Below are 24,474 nucleotides of genomic sequence, written 5' to 3'. Positions count from 1 at the left end.
CATTATTCAGTATAACCTCTTTCCGTAACAACGTGGGCACCCAAAAAAAGCCATGGCACCCGCGGGCACCGCGTTGGGGACCACTGGTGTAGTGCAAGTATAAGTTGATCACCAGATGTGATTTAGTGAAGGGGGTGATTCCAGTTTCTTTGGTAAACAATCTTAAAAGTCTTTTGTATGTTAGCATAGTGGTACATGAGAAATTGATGTTCTAGAGACATGACATTTACAATGTGAGTCAGACATGTAGGGTATGAGAGTAGTTGTATTCAGTTCTGATTCTTCCATTTGACATTCTCCAAAATCAAAACTTCATAGATGTAGGGAATACCAAGCCCTCCATAATTCAGAGTTCCTGCTAGCCATTGTTGTTACTGTCATAGTGGCATTTCGAATAGTAAACCACCTTTATGAATACTTATTTACTAAGGGAGCAGAAGCTAAGATTGTCAGTTTGCGTATTCTAGTATGTAAACATGAGATAATCTTGAGCCTTACCAGATTGAATGTACCACCCTAGAATGGGTTTGAACTATCGTCATAAAATTATAGAAAACGTACATGGTGTCTGTTAACATTTCTGTGTATTTAAGGAGATATTCAGAAAATACGTAGTAAAATGTGTCATCATTGGCCTCTTCATTAATGTAAGGGGTGAAGTTATGAAATTGATAATTTATTTGTATTACCACTGTATTGTATTGCTGAATGGTAGAGAATTGTGCCAACATATTTTCCTGCTTATGGTATACTAAATTAGTTCAAGAATAAATATTTTGGAGTACCCATTAGAAATGATACACTGGAAGGTGTTCCAAACTCATTGTTCTCATATTTTACTTTTTCTTGTAATAAGGCAAAAGTTGTATTCAAGATAATCAAGGCAAATGGCATTAAATTCTGTATAAAGAGATAATATCCTCGTGAAATATATTCTACTTGCATGCAATCTGCAGTGAACTTACTCTTTGTTGTTTCTTGTTAACAACATATAGTGCATAAAACAATATGGTGAAACAGAAGTATAAGCTAAGAATGTGTCTGAATCATGAATTTCTAATTATAACATTGTTAAAAATAAGTAGAATACATCTGAAAAGAAATCAAGACTCACATGAGGTCTTGCAGTCACAATAAGGCAAGAATGACCTTGACACGTTTCTGTGTAATGTTTTAATATGTTAAATATTTTATGCTGCATTGTTGCAAAGTTCTAGTTAATAATTTCAGGAAAGAATTACCATTTAACAAGACTCAACACCTGTACAATCCATGGAATGAAGGAAAACCTGTTAAAATTGGCAGAGATGGCCAGGTAAGTGAATAAAACAATGCTGTTTATATAAATTACATCATATATGGAAAGAAATTGAAAGTTTGAGAGTTATTAAATTGTACTATGCAGGAAATAGAGCCACGAGTAGCAGAGGAGCTGTGTCGTCTGTTCCCAGTGGATGAAGGGATAGACATGACTCCTATCCTGCGTAAGTCAAAGGAAGCTGCAAGAATTGTGAGACCCCGCTTATCCCGTTCAGTACGATGTCGAGAGGTTCTTCCGTCACTGCCACACATTCGACCATTGCCTAGATCATTTGGTACACCAGGACGTGCTGGTCACAACAACAACAACCACATATCTGGGAGGTACACAGGACTCTGTAGTAGTTGTTTGGGACTGATGAATCGTTTCATTGAATCAGTCACATATTGGACAATCACATTTGTGCTTCAAGTGGCCAAGGCTTCGTTAACGGGAGTGATACAGTTGTGTTCAGTATCAATCAAAACCTTCATGCAGAATGTTGCATGCGAGCCAATCCTGCCTCGCCTGCCAATAGTTATTATATGACGTTCGTACGTATGTATATAGGTTCAGCGTCCAAGAAAACATGAAGATTGCAAGTGTCCGATAGAAGTCCTTTCTCCTTCCTCTTGGACGTGTCCTGCCCGAAGGAGACCTGTCCCTTTTTCTTACTGGAACTTTATAATATCAAGGTGCACCGTTTTCAGAGAGCAGGTTTATTAGCGTAATTTTGTCCCACAGTTTGTGCATCACTGGGGTGTGCGGGTATGCGTGGGCAGTGAAATTTCAAGTGTGTGGTTTTTGGTTGGTTATTTCCCCACTTAAATAGAACTGTTGTTGACTAGATTTGTTGTAGAATGAATGTTCCTACGTAATGGACTTGAAGGGGCTCATTTTGTCATTACTAAAGAAATATACAAAAAAGAGGACATAGTCTAGCATTTTCCTTGGCCCTCACTCGAGATGAAGTTCTTGAAGTGTTGTGTCTGCCTGCCTGTATGTGTCCACAGTGCAGTGCAGTGAACCATCTAGTGCTTTGGATATTGGAAGAGTGAGTTCGCTTTGTGTTTTACTGGAACTGGTTTGTTAACGTGGCCACATTTCAACTGGTAGGTTATTCAGCGTTACTTTCTTTTAAGGGTAGCTTATCATTGCAGTTAGCAAAACAAGAAAGAATTTATTAAAAAAAGCTTTTTTCCCTTATATGTTTAATTTCAATTCAGATTGTGTGACATGTCATATATATTTGCTTTTGCAAGTGAATGTGACATTCTGTAGAACCAAATCATGCAGTGAATACTGTAGAATTGTTTACCAGTAGAATGTACTAAGAAATTGATTTCAGTAGAGTATGAACAATGTTGCACAAGAACATCCAAAACAATTGTTGTTGTACTATAAGGAAATTGTTTAAAATTTACAATTTTATTTGGGTAGGAAAATCAAGTTCCGATTGGTGTTCTTGTTCATAGCCTACATTGTTCGGTGTGCTTACTTTTATATGCTGATTAGCGTCCTCACTGATCAGATTGGATTAGGCTGTAAAGAACATAAAAGGATTGGGTAAGTATTGGCAAATGCATGAAACGTTTGAGATGCAAAAAAGCTGACCATTTGAAGTGTGGAAAGAAATTTTAAAGTAACATTGACATTTCATAATTTAACACACCAAACCTAAAATTTTGTATCTTAAAATTCTTTATTTATTAAAGTTATTGGGGCGCTTAATGGTTAATTCAGTCCAAATTGTGGAAAAATAACAACTTAGATTGCGATTTTACAGCATTTTTTATTCTTGAAGTCTATTGGAGATTCTGTTGGTGGGTAAACTAATCAGTACCATTACCTAGAGTGAAATGAAAGTATATTAGTTTGTGTATGTGTCAGCATGTGTTCCCTGATCATGTCATTCTTGTGTAATGGTCCTGGTGTTTCTTGTAAGACTTGTTTACTTTGCCCTTTTACTATTGCAGCATTTTGGTATGACGTGCTTTACAGAGCAGTGTAATTCAGCCCATTGATGATAGTATTACTTTTTTGAAGTTTGTTTGAGGTGTTATAAGATGGCATATAACATATGGATACGGGAGGGCTATCTTGTTCTGAATTTAGTATTTATTATGCTGCTGCTGCGGCTTTTGAATTTTAACTCAAATATTTTTGATTTTCTTAATGACTTACACAATAAAATATTCATCGAGAAAAGTAAAATGAAACTACTTGCTCTGTCTGTTGCTATAATTGTTTCACTTTTCTTTTGCATTGGAAACTACATTCTAATAAAGTGATTCTGGAACTGTATTCTGCATTGCCATGGAGTTTATGATGGATTCCTATAGGTGCCATGAGTAAATGATAATTTATGTCTTTAATGTATATTACCTAACATCTGTTTTTTAATTCCTTACAGAGACAGTATTTCCAGTGTGTGAACGTTTTCAGTATCAGTAAGGTTGTTTGACATTACTTCTGACTCCACATTAATTCAGTAATTAATCTGATCTGTTTAATTTCTGGAGCAGTCTTGGTTGAGAATACTAAGACTAGAAATGTGTCACAATATACCTGTATGAAATTCAGTATTTAGTATACATAGTCACAAAGTAATTCCAGAATATTTTATGTTGCACCTGTTATAAGAATACCAGTTATTAGCATTAATCCCAGAATTTGTGATGGGAACACAATATTCTAGTCAGTTTAGAAATTTCTTTTCTTTTTTACTTTAGCTTTTATGCATGGTGAAAAAAGAATACTTTTGTGTTTCTTGTTTTGGGTTTCATCAAAACATGTAGAGACTCATAGGGTTTTTCATACAAGAAGGCATTGGGATCTGCTCTTCATGCATTAAGTAGGTCACTAACATATAGCTTCTAGTACTTTATACAGGCATACCTCGCTTTATTGCGCTTTGCAGATATTGCGTTTTTTACAGATTGAAGGTTTGTGGTAACCCTGTGTCGAGCAAGTCTATCGGCGCCATTTTTCCAACAGCATGTGCCACTTCGTATCTGTGTCACAATTTGGTAATTCTCGCAATGTTCTCGCATTGTTTTTTTAGACAATGCTATTACACACTTAATAGACTACAGTATAGTGTAAACATAACTTTTATATGCACTGGGAAACCAAAACATTTGTGTTACTCACTTTATTGTGATATTCGCTTTATTGCGGTGGTCTGGAACCGAACCCGCGATATCTCCGAGGTATGCCTGTATTAATTTTTTGTTCATCATCCTGTTACATATGCAGCTTTTACGTTTCTTCTTTTGGTATTCTTATTTTACATTCCTTTTACATGTTTTCAAATACACTAGTTAATTCTGAATAGATTTGCTGACTGACTGAATCTTAATTTTTTTGAAAAGTCTCATTTCTTTATGATCTAATGATGTGTAACCATTAATTATCATAAATATTATTTCTGTTTTAAATTGCATCTGATTTTCTAATCACCCAGGCTTTATTTCCATATGCTATTTCAGGTCTTGCAAAAGTTTTGTAAATTTTAAGTGTATGTTTTTGTCAGTTTGAATATCTGTTTTCTTGCTCCATTCACTTGTATAAATGTTTGTGTTTTTGGTAATGTTCTTACCTTCGTATGATATGAGGGAGTTCAGATACTGTTAGTTGAAGACATTGACTTGTTCCAGTATTTTGTTACTGATGAAAATTTCACTCTTAATAGTCTTTGCCTAAGAAGACTGATTTTTATTAATTCAACTGAAAGTGATTTGTCAAAAATTCTGACATCTGTAAATTATTTACTGTGCACTGAAATTAATTTTCAGTTCTTGCTTTAATTTTCTGCAAATAGCAAAATGTGTAGTATTTGTTGACATTCATTTCTCTGCCACCCCCCCTCTTCCCATTGTCTAATAATAATAATTTGTAAACAAATTAGATGAAAGACCGTGACTGTGTGTCACACCTCTGTTGATAGGCCTTCAAGTTTCAGTCAGATAAATCAGATTCTTTTTGCTGACATGTTATTGTCATATGGGGAGTATGTACGTTTATTAAACTACTTGGCAACTAAATAGGTATTTTTTAATGTTACATTTGTTTATAGAATCTTCTCAAGCAACAAACTATGTCAGTTGTCAAAGGCCCCTGATGGGCAGAGGATATTTCCTCTAGCTTCTGCGTCCAGACCTGCTCTGGGGCCCACCCAGCCTCCTATCCAATGGGCACTGGGGTCCTTTCCCAGGGGTAAAGTTCAATATTTGGGAACAATAACAAATTAAAATTATACTCATGAGGAAGTTAGGAGGAGACTAAATTCCGGAAATGCCTGCTACTTCTCAGTTCAAAATATTTTGTCTTCCCGGCTGATGGTATGGGCGCGAAACATGTTCTCTGAGAGGTGTTTGAGAATAGTGTGTTGAAGAGGATATTTGGGCCCAGGAGAGAAGATGATGGGGTATGGAGAAAACTGCATAATGATGAGCTTAAAAATGTATATTCCTTCCGCAATATTGTCAGGGTGATTAAGTCGAGAAGAATGAGATGGGTGGGGCATGGATTACTTTACATACAAAAATAAGAAATATCGAACGCTAAGGTTATTTTTCTTAAAACATGTTAAATCTAAACACAAGAATTTCCTGTTGTTAGCATAAAATGTAGGTCGTACATGCTGTGCCTTAAATTGTATGGGAACTAATGCCACTACAAAAATAGGTAACAGATTTCTTGAAGAATATGTATTTTCCAGTACACTTTGAACAGTGAATGACATACAGAAGAAGTATACTTCACGCACTGCTCATGGTTGACAAATTTTAAATTGGATTGAAACATTTTGCATAGATACCCGAGTATTGCTGACTGACCCAATGTTCAGTATCCTCCCATGTGTTTGTGATCTCATCAGGTCTTTTTCAGTTTAATTCTGTTATCTTTAATCAAACCTCAGTAAAACTGATTCATATTTTGCTTGTAGCATTTTGATAATTCTAGGCTTTCATTCATCACATAGAAATGTAAAAGAAATTCTGAAATTATAATATGGTGTATAATTTACATATTGTATATGCTTTTGTTGGTTGTGCCACATTTCTTTGCTCATACCAAAATTATCTTCATATTATATAAAGTGTGTGGAGTGTGTTTTTAAACAGCACAGTTATTGGTACGGTAGAGTTGAAAATACCAAATCTGGAAGTTCAGGAACCAAAATATCATTTAATGTTTTGTGGGATTAACAGTTGTAAACTTTACTGTTTTTTGTACCTACAATTTAGTGGTGGGGAAGTAATGCAAAATATACACCAAACCTCTACAAGTTTGACCAGTGGTAATGTAGTCATTAAAGAAGGTGTGAATAATCTGTATATTGTTGGTAATGTGTTGTAAGATTAAATTTATTTATATGATGTAGAACCTTGTTCATCAAAGCTCTGGTTTTCTGATTGGTCCAGTTACACTGACTGCTCTGTGTGTATGTGAGTTTTGCTTTGTTGAGAGGGGAATCTTTAAGAAGTTTGATTTCTTGTATAAAACAAGGCAAGGTTACCACTGAGTACTTAATTTATGTAAATGTAAGACTTTTACATTGGAGCTTTATTTTATTTCAAATATTAACAACCCCAGCATGTTTTGTTTGTTTTATTGTGTTGACTATGAGTTGTGTCGTATCGTTTGCTCAAAATTTGTGTATTTTATATCTGTAGCATTTCTTTCTTTTCTGTATTAGTAATGTGAATTATGCTTGCTCAGGATAATGGTCTTGTTCAAAAAGTGTATTACCTTAGAGGAAGTTACTAATAGGCAGCATATATAATCTTTGGTTCCAGAAGTAGATGCAGTTGTTCCTTTCATTTTGAATGTAGAAATCTTCGGGCTGTTGTGGTGGTTTATAGCTAATGTTGTTTCTGTTCTTAAGTGACCAGGCATACCTTCCTGGTTTCTGCACTCACTTTCCCTGTGTTGGCCAGTGTTCATTTTACATTGTATTTCAAGACAATTTTGGTGACTGGTGGAATGCATTAGTTTTCTGCATTTGTTAGTCTGAGGACAGTGTACTCTACCATTCTATTCTATTAGGTCCCTAAGCAAGGCAAGTATGAAACTTGTTCTATATTTTGCAGATGTGTCTGCTTGTCTTACAATGTCTTCTGTCTAACAGGGTGGGGTTAACTGCTTTGAGTACTAGCACAGTTGAAGGGTAGTGTGAGAATTCATTCATAGAATTTAAAACAAAATGGAAGTGTCAGTATAAAATAAAAGGAAAGAAGGAAATAGCTAAACTGTTATGTGGAAGGGGGGTGGGGGGTTGAGTCACTGTTGATTCTAATTTCATTTTAGTGACTTGGAATTTATGTCACCCTCAATGTGTACTATGGGCATTAGACAAATTTCTATATATTTGGAGGCCCCTGAAATGACTGAGGCTCTTATGTTCCGTAATTGAGCTTATACTGAAATCCACTGTAGTGTCCCAGGTTCAGTTTGAACCAACAACAGGAATCTTAAAATTAGAAAATATTACAAATATCTATCACTGTAAATATTTAATCACCTGAGGGTGGGACTAAAGTTCTGAAATTTTTTTTAATTGTATATCAAACAGTTGATAATGTCCAACATGTACATTCCACACCATGTCTTGCAAGTTTCTGTCATGTGATTTAAAATTGATGCCATCTATTTCTGTAATATAATACCTATTTGTCCTTTGTACTATCATGTTAAAGATAGTGCTGATGCTGACTTTTGTTTCATTCATAAGTTAAAAATTACAATCCCAAATTAAATTTACCTGATAAATAAATAAAGAAAAACTGTAAGAAGATAAGTGTTCTGAAAATAAGTAAATATGAGTGCACAAGTGTCCTAGTTGAAGCAAAAGACCATATGTAGTTCTTTTACAAGCAGGTCGTGTGTTTATTGTGTTTTTGTTTGAAGTGGTTTCTGCATGTTCAAATGCTTTGAAAAATAATTACCAAATGAAAGTCAGTCTAATGGTATAACTACATGCTTCTTAAAAACACTGAAATAAAATATATCGTGCTTCCAGTACTGAATTCTAAAATTTGTGGTTGTGGATGATTCACTATGGGGACATTGTGCCAGGCATTGTGTATTGTGTGAGGTATACTTTATATGCATGATGTTTTCTCTACTCCTTTCCTCAAGTGATTGGTTATTATACTTTCAGATTTTTGTGAGTCTTTTTTTGCTTCAGTGGTCTAGTGGCTAACATATTGGCCTAGTTCAACAAAATATGATTTGAAACTTTTGTGGTGACTAAATTCAGCAATATCTTCTCGGGCATTCAGCCATGCCAAAAGTCTACACAGACAATCAACCACTTATGGTGGGTGTAAAAAAAGTGGCATTTTAAGAGCCATCTCGGTCGTAATCATCAGGGATCTGCTATGCCTGCAGACATGTTGGATGACGACTGAAACGGCTCTGAAAACGTCAATTTTTTACAACCACTTGATGTGGCTGTGTGCTTATGAAGGCTGCATTGAATTTAGTTGCCACTAAAGCTGCAGATGATACAAGTCTAGTATTAAGTGGTTCTGGATTTAATCCAGATTGCTGTTACGAAGAATAATTCAAGAATAAGAAATGAACAAATCTGTCTTGTGTGATGACAACCATCCATTTGAAAACAGGAGTAGAGCCATTTAATGAAACACCATTATATCAAACATTCCACAGACAATGCATAATGTCCAATGTAGTGTTCCTGTAATGTTTTCATTACTGTTGAGACAACTCTTTTATTTGTCATTGTACAGTTGATAACAGGGTAGACATTTCTAGCATGTTCTGTTGTATATGATATAATTTTAATGTAAGTATGATTATTCAATGGACTCATTATTTTTTTAAAATTATATATATCTGTACTTTGATAAGGGTCACTAGTGTGCTTCCTGTATACTGTTTGAACTGATGATGATACCTTTGAGTATCATAGCTGCATAGCATAATTCACTACATAATCTTCTTCTATGGCTCTCCGGTCTGTATTCAGTCCATGGCCTCCTCAATTCTCCTCTTCCATTCGGTCCTCTGTTAGGTCCGTCTGTCCGAGGCTTCGATTGAGGTTTCGAAACATCTTCCTTTTTATGGTGCAAGGTTGTTAGCCTTGCGACCAACCCCCAACCTGGAGGACCAGGGTACCTGTCTTAGTCTGACCTCTCCCCCTCAACCAATCTGGCTAGGGAGGCCCAACCAGTAGCTATGCTACCGCCAGCAGAGCTCTTGGGATCACTGAGGTACTCAAGCCCCACCACCAAGACAAGGTGCAGGTACCATTAAGTGGGGTCTCTACATGTGATAGTGATGAATCTAGATCAGGCACTGAACTTTGGGAAATCAGGAAGATACCCTTGCAGTATGTATGTCTCAGGAGAAGAATTCTTAAGAGGTTGTCACTGCTATTCATGATTTTCCCTGCCATTTGTGGATACTAAAGGTTTGTTGTTTTCAAGTCTGTGAATAACTGATGTACTGTCACCTTGTACTCTTGTCTTTCACCTTGGTATCTGATAATCCAGAATATTTGATCAGTAATTAACTATTGCATCAGAATCCACACTGATGGTCATCAATACTTTTTCATGTACAGAAACTTGAAAGTTGAATGTTGGACAGTGTTTTTAACCTTCAGAGTTGTACTGCTAGACAGTTCAGTTATAATTTTGGACTTCTGGGTTATGAAACCATGTAGTCTTGTAGGTGGTTCCCATTATGTTGGGGTGGGGGACATATTGCCTCCATCTTTGTTGTAGAAGAGGAAGCTGTATGTTCCTCTGTAGTGTTGTCATAATCCAGAAGACCATAATCATTCTTATTGCCATGAAAAACTGAAATCTCATTAATTTATTTTGTTGTGCATTGTGCATTTGAAAGTGAGGTATTCTATTAATTTGGTGCTAAGGTTGTGCAAAGCGTGTTTTCGTTAGTGCCTGGCATACAGAGAAACCAATTGTTTCCCCAATTGCAGATTCCATCCGAATTGACCACAGATAAGTACTTAGATGTCTTTAGGCAGAATTTATAATTAATTTCCTTGTTACTGTAAGCTCCCATATGTAATTGTGGATTTAAGTTTTCTGTTGAAATAACAGCCGTGTGATAACTCTATATTAAGACAAACGTGTGTGCATCTCTAGATGCTTAGCTGTGTTTGCATGTAGAGTAATAAACTTAAATATGTGTTTGTGTCTTTAAACAAAACTTTTAACTTTAAATTAACAACTTGCAAATGTGACAATTTAAATGAAAGGACAAAGATAGATAGTTAGAACTGAAAGGGTATTACATTTTTTATCGGTAAATGTTTCCTACTAAATTTGAGCTTTCAACCAAGGCTGTTCTCATGCATTGAAATGTATTTAGTTATTTGTTACAGAATGCATTATATATTGGGTAACATTTTAAGCTTTCATGGCAAATAAACTCACTACTTTGGTATTGAAGCCCGAAGGTTTGCATTGACAGTCCATTTTCGGAGACCTGCTCTTTTCCTGTTCGTGGAGGCAGAGCAGGTCTCTAATAGTTTTCGGTTTAGCTTTGGTGCTGCTAACTGAAAATTTTAGTGAATTGTATCTGTATTCATGTCTATATCCACTGAGCTTTTCTTACCTCTGTATGTCCTGTTCTGTCAACCTTTTTATATATATATATTTTTTTTCATTTACTCTCCATCACCACCCACTGTCATATTTCCTCTCTTCTGCAGCTATCTGTCTCTATGTTTCACTTCCCTTATCTTTCCTAAAATACAGCCTCTCAACTTCTTCACATTTTTGGTGAATTGTTCAGCTGTAGAAGTAAGGATTTATTTCTGATCAACACCGATTTTTAGCCATTCCCAGGAAAGAAACCATTTAGTTAATACATTTCATTTATGATTTGAATAATCCAAGTTTTACTTAATCACTGCAACTATCATAGTTCTTGAGTACTGTGCAGTAGCCACCATTGAGGCTTGTTTTTAAATTGACATGTATGTTTCCTTTGTCATTTCTGACAAATTTGAAAGTTCTGTGACTGCTTCCTCTCTCATCTCCTTCATTTTATCATGCCTAATCATACTTTCACTTTATTTGGTATGAAGTACCTTCAGCAGCTGATATAACATAAATCTATTACATTTGTGTGAGGAATTCTCAAAACATAGAAATCCAACCACCAAGCGAGAGGACCATCTCTTGTCAGCTGTCTACAACTTTTGATCAACATACTTTGGAGAAATCTTTTAATTTGTTGTTTTTATTATTACTACTTCTACTACATTTATAATATTTTCTCAGTTTCCATTCATTGCAAATCAGCAATTGTAGTTTAACTTAATTTTTAACCCAATTCTGTAGTTTGTTTAACTTTCTAAGTAACATATTTCAAACCACTCATTTTCAGCCTTGCAGATCCATTTGGTATCTTGTGGGCTACCAATGTGCACACGGAAGGGAGAACTTAACTGGGTTAAGAATTGAATATTGCAGTTCCAAAACTTGCTGAGACCATTTTAATATTTTTCCATTTCAAGTGCAGTTGTTAATTTACAGGATTCTGCTTTAAAATTTATTTTCCAAAAACTGTTCAATGGACTGAGCAAGTTTTGGTACTACACTTATTAGTTGTATTATACTTTCTTAAATACTGGAATTTATTGTACTTCCCGGTCACCACACAATGGGTTTAGAACATCGTAGTGACATCAGGGGAATTTTATTGCAGGCTAGTACAATAAGGTTCATGAGGCATATTAGACCTTTGTCCCATATCTTGCGCATGCCTTGGAGTTCGTTGCACTACTTTATCATACTTAGCGAATTGTTTCTTCAGTGTCTTGGTGAAGGGGGGACTATGAATTATTGTTAATTACAACTCCAAATTAAGTATGTCAAGAAATGAGTTCATGATTAGTGCACCCACTTTGTATACAAGAAGGTTAACTGAAGTGCAGAGCCTCGTGTAAATTGGAACCCAAGTACTAGCATACATCTCTGTTCTGCAGCGAGACTAACTCATTTCCTAGTAGTTTGCTTGCTGTTGCAGCATGCTGTCATGGTGGGTTTTAAGTAGGGCAGCCTGTAGTAATGCATGTAGTGTTTACTTACTAGGTAGATGGTTCCAGCTTTGGCTGAGATAATTTATTATGTTCTTCAGTTTCTTGTAACTGCTACGTAATTCCTTTTTCTCTTATTCTTTCCTCCTGACTACATAATCCTCTTATCCTATTCTGTGCTAAGTAACCAAGTTGTAGAATTTGCATAATCTTCACTTTATATGACATTGGTGTGAAAAGGCCTATCTTCAGTTGCAGTGTAGTTTTATTTAGTTTTGGTACAAGAGAAAAATGTAGGAAATAGTGTCTTGTTGCTCTGGTGCCTCATATGTTATGAAAACAGTAATAAAGTTTCTCTTGAGATTCATATCCACTGTTTTCATCACAAGTTTCTATTGTTCTTTGAGTTATTTTTGCCCATGTTTTCCCCAACCATTGTACTGAAAGATTAATAGATTTTTGTGCACTGTATTCCTCCCACATTGTTTACAATGAAGTTTATTTACTAAAATTCCATGAACTCACCTCAGCATGCAGGTTTAGCAATTGATTTAATTTATTGTTTGAGTACCTAACATGCCACTAACACTAAAACAGTTGTAGTTAAAATTTGTTCATGTCATCAACTTCTTTTCAGGCAAACACTTTCCTGTCTCATAAAATTTACAATCGAACCATCTCGAAGGAATGCTGACGCCTTAACTTGCATTAATATCTTTGTTTATAGTGTATATGAAATCTGTTTCCACCAATAAATAGTTGCATAAATCAGACAATGTTTGTGTAACTGTGTTGTTTCATTCAAGCATTCAAATATGTTTATTGTCAGATAACTGGTAGCGAGAAATGGACTTAACACTTGTGGTAGAATACTCAGTTTTTTATTTCATAAAATTTGTTAAAATAAATGCCATTTCCATTTTAATCCCTCATGATGTAAGAATTCAGTTCTCAGCAAATGTACACCAATAAAGGAAGAAAATCATGTGGGTGATACATCTACCTTGTGGGTCAGTTGTTGGGTAAGGTATATGCTGTTTTCTCAGAATACGTTTCTATAACAAATAGAATGCTGCTCATCATTTATTGGATTAACACAGTATAAATCAGTGTGCTAGATTTGGAGGGTCCTTTTTATTGTAACTTGTGGTCCTTCATTCCAACCAGTTTTCATGAAGTTTATCATTCGTCTAGACAAGTACTTCAAAATAAGTAATATTTCATGATTGTTTCATTAATCTGATGATTTCTAGATGATTTATTAACTGTTGTGATTTCAGTATATATATATTGGGCACAAAATGTTTTGTGATTATGTATGATTCTTGCATGCTCTGCGTTTTGATTGAGCAAATTAATAAAGGAGCCTCGTTGTGCAGACACGTGTATGTATTTGCCAGGCAGTTAATTAGAATGCTGTTTGTGTATAATATGTTTGTCAGACAATCAGAGCGATGATGAATGTGGCCCTACTATTATGTGTTTAAATGTTTACTAACTTTTTTTTTGATCACCTCAGCAGGGGAAGGCGACGCAGATACATGGATGATGAGTATGATCCTCGCCCGAAAAGGAGTAGAGGTATGTGGTATACGTTCAGTTAAGTTTGACACTTTTCAGCACTTGAAATAAAAGCAGGATAGGAATATAATATTTTCACCAGCAATACTTGACATTGTCTCTGAAATGGCTTTGAAATGTTTGTGTAAGTAAAGTTTTTGAAGAGTTCTGTTTTATAAATTTATAAGTATATATATCCAAATACACATTTTTAGACCATATGAAAAAAGTGCTTATGAACTTCACCATGTCTGACTATGTCTGCATGTTACAGCTTGGAAACTACTGAACAGATTTTCATGAAATTTGATATTGGGGGTTTACTAAATTTATTTCTTTTTTTCCCCCCCAAATTTGTTTAGAATCGGACAGTAATAGTGGGTGCTTTATATGAAGACATACATTTAGTTCTGTTCACAGGAGTAACTGAATAATCCCTATTTATTTGGAAATCCACAGCCAACTGTTCGATTGGGGGGGGGGGGAATTATTCTGGGATGTCATCCAGGCACCATTCATCCTGCCCTTGCAAAGGTCATTGGCCCAATACAGTTCTGGAGTCTTTTGCAGAAGTTCAGATTTTGGTGAATGTGCCAGAATTGTTACACTGTGTATACATTTTCTAACTTTTGTTTATGAAAATTGCACATTTGTGAGAATTAGATATATATGAAAGGAGCTGATAAAATGAATCTTGGGGGAACAGATGTAAAATGGGTTGTGGTGGTTTAGGATACAATCCAGTGGCTTGCTTTTTTGAATGTGATGTACCTTTGAGTTCACTAACATCCTGTACTATTAAATCTTTACTGAAGTAATGTATCACTTAAGATGTACTAGAATTTTAGTAACAGTACTTCTTATTTCTAACATTGTGCAGGAGATTGATGCTTATTGTTCAAGGAATTTATTCTTGTGTGATCTGAACATTACAGAACTTTATGATCACTCCTTAATGTTTTTTGATCTGAATAAAACATTGTCAGTTTATTAATTATGTAAGAGAAACATTTGATTTGTGATAGAAAGCTGAAATCATTTGGGTATTCATATTTTTGTCAGTATGAAGAATTGGAGAGAAAAATTAAGCTTTTATTATATGGATTTCCAATTACTCATATTTCATACTGAATATTTAGTTTTGTAAAAAAGTGAGAAAGAATAGATATTACAATTTCAGTTACATGTGTGTGCGTGTCTGTATACATGCTCAGTTATGGATTTATATATGAGTATATTCTGTATTCTCTTGGTTTTTTGAAAGAAGACGAAATTTGACGTACACCCCGAAATATAGGTGAAATGTACACATTTACTTGCATTGCAGTGTACAGTAAGGTGTTCATTTAATGAAAAATCATTTTTCTTATGTGGAGGGGGGTGGATCATTTCATTTGGTTATGGTTACTGGAGTTCAGTGAACTTTAATGTTTTAGTTCACAATTTTAAATTTTCATCAAAAATGTAAACATGGTGTTCAGAATTATTTAACACTATATGAAGAATGGAATAATCTAATCATATAGCCTTTGGTATGGCCAGTAATCTTGTGCATTAAGGAATGTATTTGTGTGGTATAAGCACACAGATCATTGATAAATTTTGAATGGGGACTTATATTGAAAACTAAGGGTAATAGGAATGAAGTGTTATAGATCAAAACACCAATACTGGCACAAATCATGTTTTCATTAGACAAACTTCAGGAGAGATTACAGTTATAACAGTTGTACCAATAGGCTGATATTAGATCAGTTGACAAATAGTTCTGTATGAGCTTGTGGTTCGTTTCAACTTGAAATGCTATATCTACTGGCTTCTTGCAGCACTTGCAAAGAGTTCTGAAAATGTGTTAACTATTCTTTTTCTGCTGATGACATTTTTCTTATTTTAACAGTACCTCCAGACTCCCTACATTCTTTTGTGATATTACATTAAGTATTTCTTGGGAATTCTTATTAAACTTTATGGTACAAGAGTAATTATAAATTCTGTAAAAAATTAGTGTGGTTCCATTGTTTCATGGTAACTTACTCAATAAATTCAGTTATAGGGTAATTAGAAGTAGTGTTACAGGAATTGCTGTGCATTTCATTATATGATGACCTAAATTTAATTAATTATGCTTTACAGAAGTATTTATATAGCGAAAATTTATCATAATTCTCTAAGGCCTCACAAACCTCTTGAGTTAACTACAAGCTGTAGCAGAAGAATTTGAGTTTGGAAAGACGTATAACTGTGATGCTTTTCATATTTGTTGAAACGTTTTTAAATAAAAGTATTATTGTTTCTACAAGGTCCAACAATGTATATGGCAAACTTATTCAAAGAAGGGAGACGAGAAAGATCACCAGTCAGGTTTCCACTTCCCCGTGACAGCAGATCCTTCAACGGGGTTCAGAACTACACAGACTTCATGCGAGAGTTGCATTCCCGAGGAGCCCCCCCTCTAACAGCCATGCCTTACCCACCTCCTGTAAGTAAACCTGTATTTTAAAACATTCTTAATTTTGTAAAAAAATTTCACGGACTCCATGGAACAGACTCACTCTCAAGAAGCCAACTAGTCAAGAAATTTACAGTTATAACGGGAACCTGACAGTTTATTACCATACATGAGCCCACTACCAGTCCATATTTTTTAATTATTTTCCATCACGATTTCTCTGCCAAGTTTAATTTTATCATTATAGTGTCAAAACATTGCATTAATCTTAGGTAGAATATCTGTTTTTGGCATTTGAATACCAAGATAAACTATTTATTATATAAATATTACTACATTAGTGGAACTTGTTAATATAAGCCTGTTAATTAGGATAGGGTATATGAAAATGTAATTGAAACTTTAATTTATAAATTGTGTTGCTGTTAATTGTTTTTGTTGATTAATTTTAGCCCCCATTTGTGGACCCTTTACCACCACCACCTCGGTACTATGAGGGTCCACCGTTACCTGAATATCCGTCCACAATAAGGTCATCTCGTTCTGACAAACGATCTGTAAGTATTTGGTTCTTGATTTTTTTATGTGTTTCTATGCTGTGGTGTTTAAGCTTTTCGTTTTTCAGTTTGAAAACACAGAAAGGAATCAAAAGATTTTTACAAAATGTATCACAATAATATTATTTACGCATGCGCACGTTCATGCATGGATCTCTGGATTTGTTTCACTTCAGTTTCTGTAACAGTAATTTCTTCTGGGATGGGGTCATTAGCCTCAATATTTATAGCCCCCAGAGGTAGGGTGGCCCAGCTTAGGTACCTCAGGGGTGCCAATCCTCATACCCACTGCTGTGGGCCCCTGAAGGGGGAATAAGTCTTAATAATAAAATATATATTATACATATTACATTTCACATATTATAAACAAAGAGTTCACATAATTAGTGGTATGTTACAAATACATCCACCCATTATGTATGTAGATGAATTATACTATCCATACTAGCTACTGGTAGGGCCTCCCTAGGGGGAGAGGTCAGACTAAGATAGGTACCCTGGTCCTCCAGTTTGGGGGTTGGTCCCAAGGCTAACAACCTTGCACCGTAAAAAGGAAGATGTTTCGAAACCTCAATCAAAGCCTCGGACAGACGGACCTAACAGAGGACCGAATGGAAGAGGAGAATTGAGGAGGCCATGGACCGAATACGGACCGGAGAGCCATAGAAGAAGAAGAAGAAGAAGAAAAGAAGAAGAAGAACTTAAATTTCATAAAGAGAAGAAACCTTTAAAGAACATTATGTATGTATGTGATAGAATTTGCACTGTAGAAAAGAAATAATCCTTCAAATCTCAACAGTAACTATATGTGCCATCTTCTTCAACAGTCAGGAACTCTTGTAAAAAGTGATTATCTCTTTAAACAGCATTAACCAGCTGGTCATTGTAATGGTAAATTGTGATGTTTTCTAGTGGTAAGAACTGAATTTAATTGTTATTTAGATTAACTTCTGCCTAAGGAAGACTTCTGCTGTGTATTTGTGACTTGGTTGAAAATTTATAAGTGCATTTTGGGTGGAAACGTTTTAACACTCCACTTGTATACAGTGGTTATTGCCAAACTATGAGCACTCTTGCTTTCTGTCTTCACAATGGTGGTTCAATCCACGACGCCAATGCCACAATACAGAAAAGTGAACGTTTCTGATAAGGGCCGTTGATTATGGCGCAAGCTTTTTGCATTCTCTCTTGCCGTATGTTTTTAGAACTAACTTTGCACATAAAATGATTTTGTAAAATCCCAAGTGTTTGAACAAGATTTCTGGGTCCATAATGATAAAGTGAATTACATAAACTGTAACCATATATTGAAGGCCAACATTTGTCAGTTACGAAATTTACTTTATTGATGTAAATGGTTGTAACATTCCTTAGTCAGAGCTGTAACAGTTTAGTAGAGACCGTCTAGTCATTGAGTTGAAGAAACTCATTAATTAAAATGTCCCTTGGCTGTATTATCATCACTACTATACAATATATGAGCCGGGATAGCTCAGTCAGTATAGTGACTAGCTACAGGCTGGACAACCAGGGTTCGATCCCCAAAGGGGGCAGAGGATTTTTCCTCTAGCCTCTGCGTCCAGACTGACCCAGCCTCCTGTCCAATGGGTACCGGGGTCCTTTCCCGGGGGTAAAGCCGGCCGGAGCGTGATGCTGACCACTCACCCCCATCTAGTGCCGAGGACAAGAAAGAGAGGAACTATACCTCCGCTCACCCCAAGCGCCTGTATGGCACGTAGTGGGACAAACTTTACTTTACTTTACTTTTACTATACAACATATTCATCTGAGGGATTTAAATATTTTTATCTCCACAAGTAAAATGGAAGATGCCACTTTTCCATTTAATACACTTGAAGGTACTCTCTTCTGAGTGAAGGTTTCCATTGGCTGTACAGCCCATATCAGGCCTTGGCCTCCTCAATTTTCTGCCTCCATGAAGATCTATTTTTTGCGGCCATTTTCCAATTTCGACATTGAATGAGACCGGCAGCATCTTGAAGGTTTCATGATAGTTGTTCATTTTTGGGTTTTTTTTGTGGGGACTGCTGCCATATGTAGAACTACAGACAGATATTTTGTTGTTTGCAGTATGACCGTTCAGTGGAGGAGTTTCTGCGAAGAACGACAGAAAGACGTGATCGCGATAGAGACAGAGATCGTCGCTACAGAGACAGACGTTGATCTGCTCAGGGTATTGTAGAAAGCGTATTACTCAAGACTGAATTTAAGGCCAACTATATTCAATGAATCCCAGAAAGAAGACAATGTGAGATAGTAAACTATGACCATATGCTGGATTGGTACGCACAGCATGAAATAGAACTCTGTTTCCTGAATTTAATTGTGGTATGTGTAATTATCATATATCTTAGTATAATTTTCACGTGATGTCACTACAATTCAGTCAATTGAATATGAGTGTTACTAGCCTTGATTTGTCTGCAGTTGCTTGAAAAACAGATTGTATAGTTAGAAGCTTCTAGTACTTGAAAACCATAATGTAAGAATAATCATGTATAATTTTAAATGAGTACAACATACAACACACAGCAACTTTTCTTCAAGAGATTTGTTGTGATTTTTTTTCCCCCTATAACAAAAGCAGTGCCATTATTTATTCTTGGCAGTTAAATATGCTGAAAATGGTAAAGAACTGAGGCTATGTAAGATTTGAGGTTTTCACAGTGGTGAATATGAAGATTTCTGTCTTCCGGGTTGTTGCGCTGTGTAGTCTGGTCGATTCATCGCCCTGATGACGGAGGCAGTATGACCTCTGAAAGGTTGGTTAACATCGACCAGACTACACAGCGCAACAACCCAGAAGACAGAAATCTTCAACTGAGGCTATGTTTTGTTCAACTTATATGTTTATAATTCTTCCTATTTCCTCATTTTCATATATAAATCATATTACATTTATTAGAATACATTCATTGGGGTAAGGAAAGATGTATGAAAGGTGCTGAATGCAGTACAAAGTATACATTTACTAGACGTTCTAGATGTGAACCACGGCAGAGAAGGGTGAATTTTGTTATGTGATTTTAGTAAGCATGTGCAAGAATTACTTTTCAGTTTGAGAAGAAACTGAGGCGAAGAATTCCAAAAATTCCGGTAATCGAAGCGAGAACAAGAATTCTGTCTGCTAAACACATTTTTTCACGCTGCAATGAAATATACTGCTTATCTCTTTGGATGTTCTTACTTCCCATAAAATATTTTAAAAAATATTTGCCTAGACCATGTCCTCTTTAACCACTTAATTTGAAAAATTTCAATGCCAGTTTCAAGTCACAATTTATGATTAAGTACCTGTATTCAATCCTTTATGCTTATGTACAGCAGAATTTTAAAATTTTGTAAATTGCGGGAAGTGCAAAATCATAAACTTAACCTTTAATTGGTAATTATTAAGCACTGTATGTACATTTTTACGGCATGTAATTTCAAGATACTAAAAATACTTAGTATCACAATGCAAGTAATTTGCTGAATGCAGGCACTACAGATGTTTTTGCACAGGCTGACTAATGTAATTACTTAATGTGTCATTTTACTCGGTTTTTTATCTCTGAATGCCCTTAATGATTTGCATTTTCTACACTAACATGACAGTTTTTGACTACGTATTGTATTCAGAGTTGTTATTGATATTCCAAGTTGTTTCACCAAGAAAATGCACTCGTCTTCACGTGATGTTGGAATTTTGTTTTTCATTTATATTGCCATTATGCATTATCAAACATGGCAAATTTAAATTAAATAACTGCAGTGCATGTGGCTCAACTTACGGATTTTTAAATAATAATGGCTGACTTGAAAATAAAAACACATTGGAAGCTAAGACTATACAGGCAACTCTCGGTTTACAAACATTCGCTATAACGAACGTCACAATTCATACTAAATTTCTTAAAGTCACCAATAGTTCCTTATAAAACGAAATGCCAAACGTATAGTCAACATAATTGTAAGATTTAAAGAAATAAACTTTTAAAAAAATGTATTTATTACAATAATTATCAGAAAATTATTATATGATAATTATACTGAACTGTTCTTGGTTAATAAAACTAATCTTCTTCTATGGCTCTCCGGTCTTTATTCAGTCCATGGCCTTCTCAATTCTCCTCTTCCATTCGGTCCTCTGTTAGGTCCGTCTGTCTGAGGCTTTGATTGAGGTTTCGAAACATCTTCCTTTTTTACGGTGCAAGGTTGTTAGCCTTGCGACCAACCCCCAACCTGGAGGACCAGGGTACCTGTCTTAGTCTGACCTCTCCCCCTCGACCAATCTGGCTAGGGAGGCCCTACCAGTAGCTATGCTACCGCCAGCATAGCTCTTGGGGTCACTGAGATACTCAAGCCCCACCACCACGACAAGGTGCAGGTACCATTAAGTGGGGATAAAACTAACCTAGCCAGTAAAAAAACTTTGGTTTACATGCCTCGCCGCATAGAATTTTTCTCGTGAGAAAAATCGGTGATTCCCCGTTATAATATAAAAGGATCATCACTTGCTTTGCCAAGGTTATCTTAGACGGTCAAGTGTAGTTCTGCATTTGGTGACTTAAAAATGTATTTTTGAAAATTTAAGCAATCATGGGTCCAAAGCAAAATAGCAATGCTGGTGCTGATAGTAATGGTTACATATCGTATACAATAAACCATAACGCATACATACATTGTAATAAAACATTGTATAGACCATTCGATGTTTAGTACGCAGTTTTAATGCTTTAAAATGGCTGCTAAGGTATACGATATGTATCATAAAAGCTCATATAATGAACATCTTGGAACAGAACTCGTTCGTAAACTGAGAGTTGCCTGTATTTGCTAGATGGTGATTAATATGTCAGTGTAGCCAAAAATTGAAAGGAAAAGTTGGTTAGTTAAAATAATAACATAGAACTTAGGCAGTTCAAATGAAATTACATGTATTTTATGAGAAATAAAGCAGTTGAAATGAAGAGGAAATTAATGGAACAAAAAATTGTGCTAATTGAAGGAAAGCATACGTTCCAGGAACATAAACGTGAAGTACTGGATTTTGACTGGAGTACGCATGGTTCTTAGTTGGCATTGTCAGTGCTGAGAGGAGGGAATTAGAGAAGGATGCAGAACGAGGGAAACAGACTGCGTTGACAAGTTGGTTTGTGCTAGCCGAACTTCAGGACTGAAAAATTAAATTGACATCGGATATTTTTACCTTGAAAATGTAAGATTAGCGTATATAACCGTGTAACTAATTTGAATTATGGTATGATAGCTGCACATGTATGTATCAGTATTTGTGATGTCAATACGAGTAATAATACTGAGATACTGCTGGAGAAGGTGCCAACATCTTTATTAAGTTTTCCATAAAGATGAAGTGTACGAAAAGGTTTCCCAGATTACAGTTGTTCTTAACTGTCTTATTCTGTACTTCAAATACAAGAATGGCATTTTACTTCTTTACGTCTACTTTCATTGCGCTTACTTGAAAATATCTTATTCGCATGGAATTTGATCCCTCCTTTGAAGCTCAGACATTAAGGAAAGTTTGAATAAAATATCTCTGTATGTATGTGTGACTTTTGTTTGAAAATCATATGCACTGTATATGAATTTGTAAGAGTAAATCCTGTGGAAGTTTGAGAGATTGTATTGAAAGTTCTATGAGACATACAGTTAGTCTGATTCTCTAGAGCAGGGTGATCAGAATTTTTCTTCCCTTGGGGCAATAAACCCCTCCTGACACTGGCTTTTTTTTAAGACTAATGGCTATATTTCGTTATTTTTAACAGTATGCATTCAGAAATGACAAATTGCTGTATTACATGTTCTAACATTTTTTTTATAATATTAGTACCATGTAGGCAAGGCAAGGCAAGGCAAGGCAAGGCAAGGCAAGGCAAGGCAAGGCAAGGCAAGGCAAGGCAAGGCAAGGCAAGGCAAGGCAAGGCAAGGCAAGGCAAGGCAAGGCAAGGCAAGGCAAGGCAAGGCAAGGCAAGGCAAGGCAAGGCAAGGCAAGGCAAGGCAAGGCAAGGCAAGGCAAGGCAAGGCAAGGCAAGGCAAGGCAAGGCAAGGCAAGGCAAGGCAAGGCAAGGCAAGGCAAGGCAAGGCAAGGCAAGGCAAGGCAAGGCAAGGCAAGGCAAGGCAAGGCAAGGCAAGGCAAGGCAAGGCAAGGCAAGGCAAGGCAAGGCAAGGCAAGGCAAGGCAAGGCAAGGCAAGGCAAGGCAAGGCAAGGCAAGGCAAGGCAAGGCAAGGCAAGGCAAGGCAAGGCAAGGCAAGGCAAGGCAAGGCAAGGCAAGGCAAGGCAAGGCAAGGCAAGGCAAGGCAAGGCAAGGCAAGGCAAGGCAAGGCAAGGCAAGGCAAGGCAAGGCAAGGCAAGGCAAGGCAAGGCAAGGCAAGGCAAGGCAAGGCAAGGCAAGGCAAGGCAAGGCAAGGCAAGGCAAGGCAAGGCAAGGCAAGGCAAGGCAAGGCAAGGCAAGGCAAGGCAAGGCAAGGCAAGGCAAGGCAAGGCAAGGCAAGGCAAGGCAAGGCAAGGCAAGGCAAGGCAAGGCAAGGCAAGGCAAGGCAAGGCAAGGCAAGGCAAGGCAAGGCAAGGCAAGGCAAGGCAAGGCAAGGCAAGGCAAGGCAAGGCAAGGCAAGGCAAGGCAAGGCAAGGCAAGGCAAGGCAAGGCAAGGCAAGGCAAGGCAAGGCAAGGCAAGGCAAGGCAAGGCAAGGCAAGGCAAGGCAAGGCAAGGCAAGGCAAGGCAAGGCAAGGCAAGGCAAGGCAAGGCAAGGCAAGGCAAGGCAAGGCAAGGCAAGGCAAGGCAAGGCAAGGCAAGGCAAGGCAAGGCAAGGCAAGGCAAGGCAAGGCAAGGCAAGGCAAGGCAAGGCAAGGCAAGGCAAGGCAAGGCAAGGCAAGGCAAGGCAAGGCAAGGCAAGGCAAGGCAAGGCAAGGCAAGGCAAGGCAAGGCAAGGCAAGGCAAGGCAAGGCAAGGCAAGGCAAGGCAAGGCAAGGCAAGGCAAGGCAAGGCAAGGCAAGGCAAGGCAAGGCAAGGCAAGGCAAGGCAAGGCAAGGCAAGGCAAGGCAAGGCAAGGCAAGGCAAGGCAAGGCAAGGCAAGGCAAGGCAAGGCAAGGCAAGGCAAGGCAAGGCAAGGCAAGGCAAGGCAAGGCAAGGCAAGGCAAGGCAAGGCAAGGCAAGGCAAGGCAAGGCAAGGCAAGGCAAGGCAAGGCAAGGCAAGGCAAGGCAAGGCAAGGCAAGGCAAGGCAAGGCAAGGCAAGGCAAGGCAAGGCAAGGCAAGGCAAGGCAAGGCAAGGCAAGGCAAGGCAAGGCAAGGCAAGGCAAGGCAAGGCAAGGCAAGGCAAGGCAAGGCAAGGCAAGGCAAGGCAAGGCAAGGCAAGGCAAGGCAAGGCAAGGCAAGGCAAGGCAAGGCAAGGCAAGGCAAGGCAAGGCAAGGCAAGGCAAGGCAAGGCAAGGCAAGGCAAGGCAAGGCAAGGCAAGGCAAGGCAAGGCAAGGCAAGGCAAGGCAAGGCAAGGCAAGGCAAGGCAAGGCAAGGCAAGGCAAGGCAAGGCAAGGCAAGGCAAG

The 24,474-nt window shown here is 37.2% G+C and overlaps 1 protein-coding gene across 2 annotated transcripts in view; it reads left to right on the top strand.

The window, feature by feature from the left end:
* Positions 1-22,553, top strand: part of LOC147873812 (uncharacterized) — a 38,677-nt gene extending 16,124 nt beyond the window's left edge. Inside the window, exons 12-17 of one of the 2 annotated variants that reach the window (XM_087349206.1) lie at positions 1,231-1,315; positions 1,406-1,644; positions 13,864-13,925; positions 16,205-16,383; positions 16,806-16,910; positions 19,002-22,553. In XM_087349206.1, the coding sequence (XP_087205332.1) occupies positions 1,231-1,315; positions 1,406-1,644; positions 13,864-13,925; positions 16,205-16,383; positions 16,806-16,910; positions 19,002-19,094 (763 nt within the window). In that variant the 3' untranslated portion in view covers positions 19,095-22,553. The remainder of the gene's footprint in view (positions 1-1,230; positions 1,316-1,405; positions 1,645-13,863; positions 13,926-16,204; positions 16,384-16,805; positions 16,911-19,001) is intronic. The other variant, XM_087349207.1, reaches the window with a different exon arrangement.
* The last annotated feature ends 1,921 nt before the right edge of the window (positions 22,554-24,474 follow it).

This window comes from Zootermopsis nevadensis, unplaced genomic scaffold, assembly GCF_977971745.1.
Source record: "Zootermopsis nevadensis isolate Lab colony 2312 unplaced genomic scaffold, Znev_1.0 Znev_ptg000015l, whole genome shotgun sequence".
In the NCBI taxonomy this organism is placed as follows: Eukaryota; Metazoa; Arthropoda; class Insecta; order Blattodea; family Termopsidae; genus Zootermopsis; species Zootermopsis nevadensis.
Note: the sequence above shows the minus strand (reverse complement) of the source record. Positions and strands in the feature narration are given on the sequence as shown.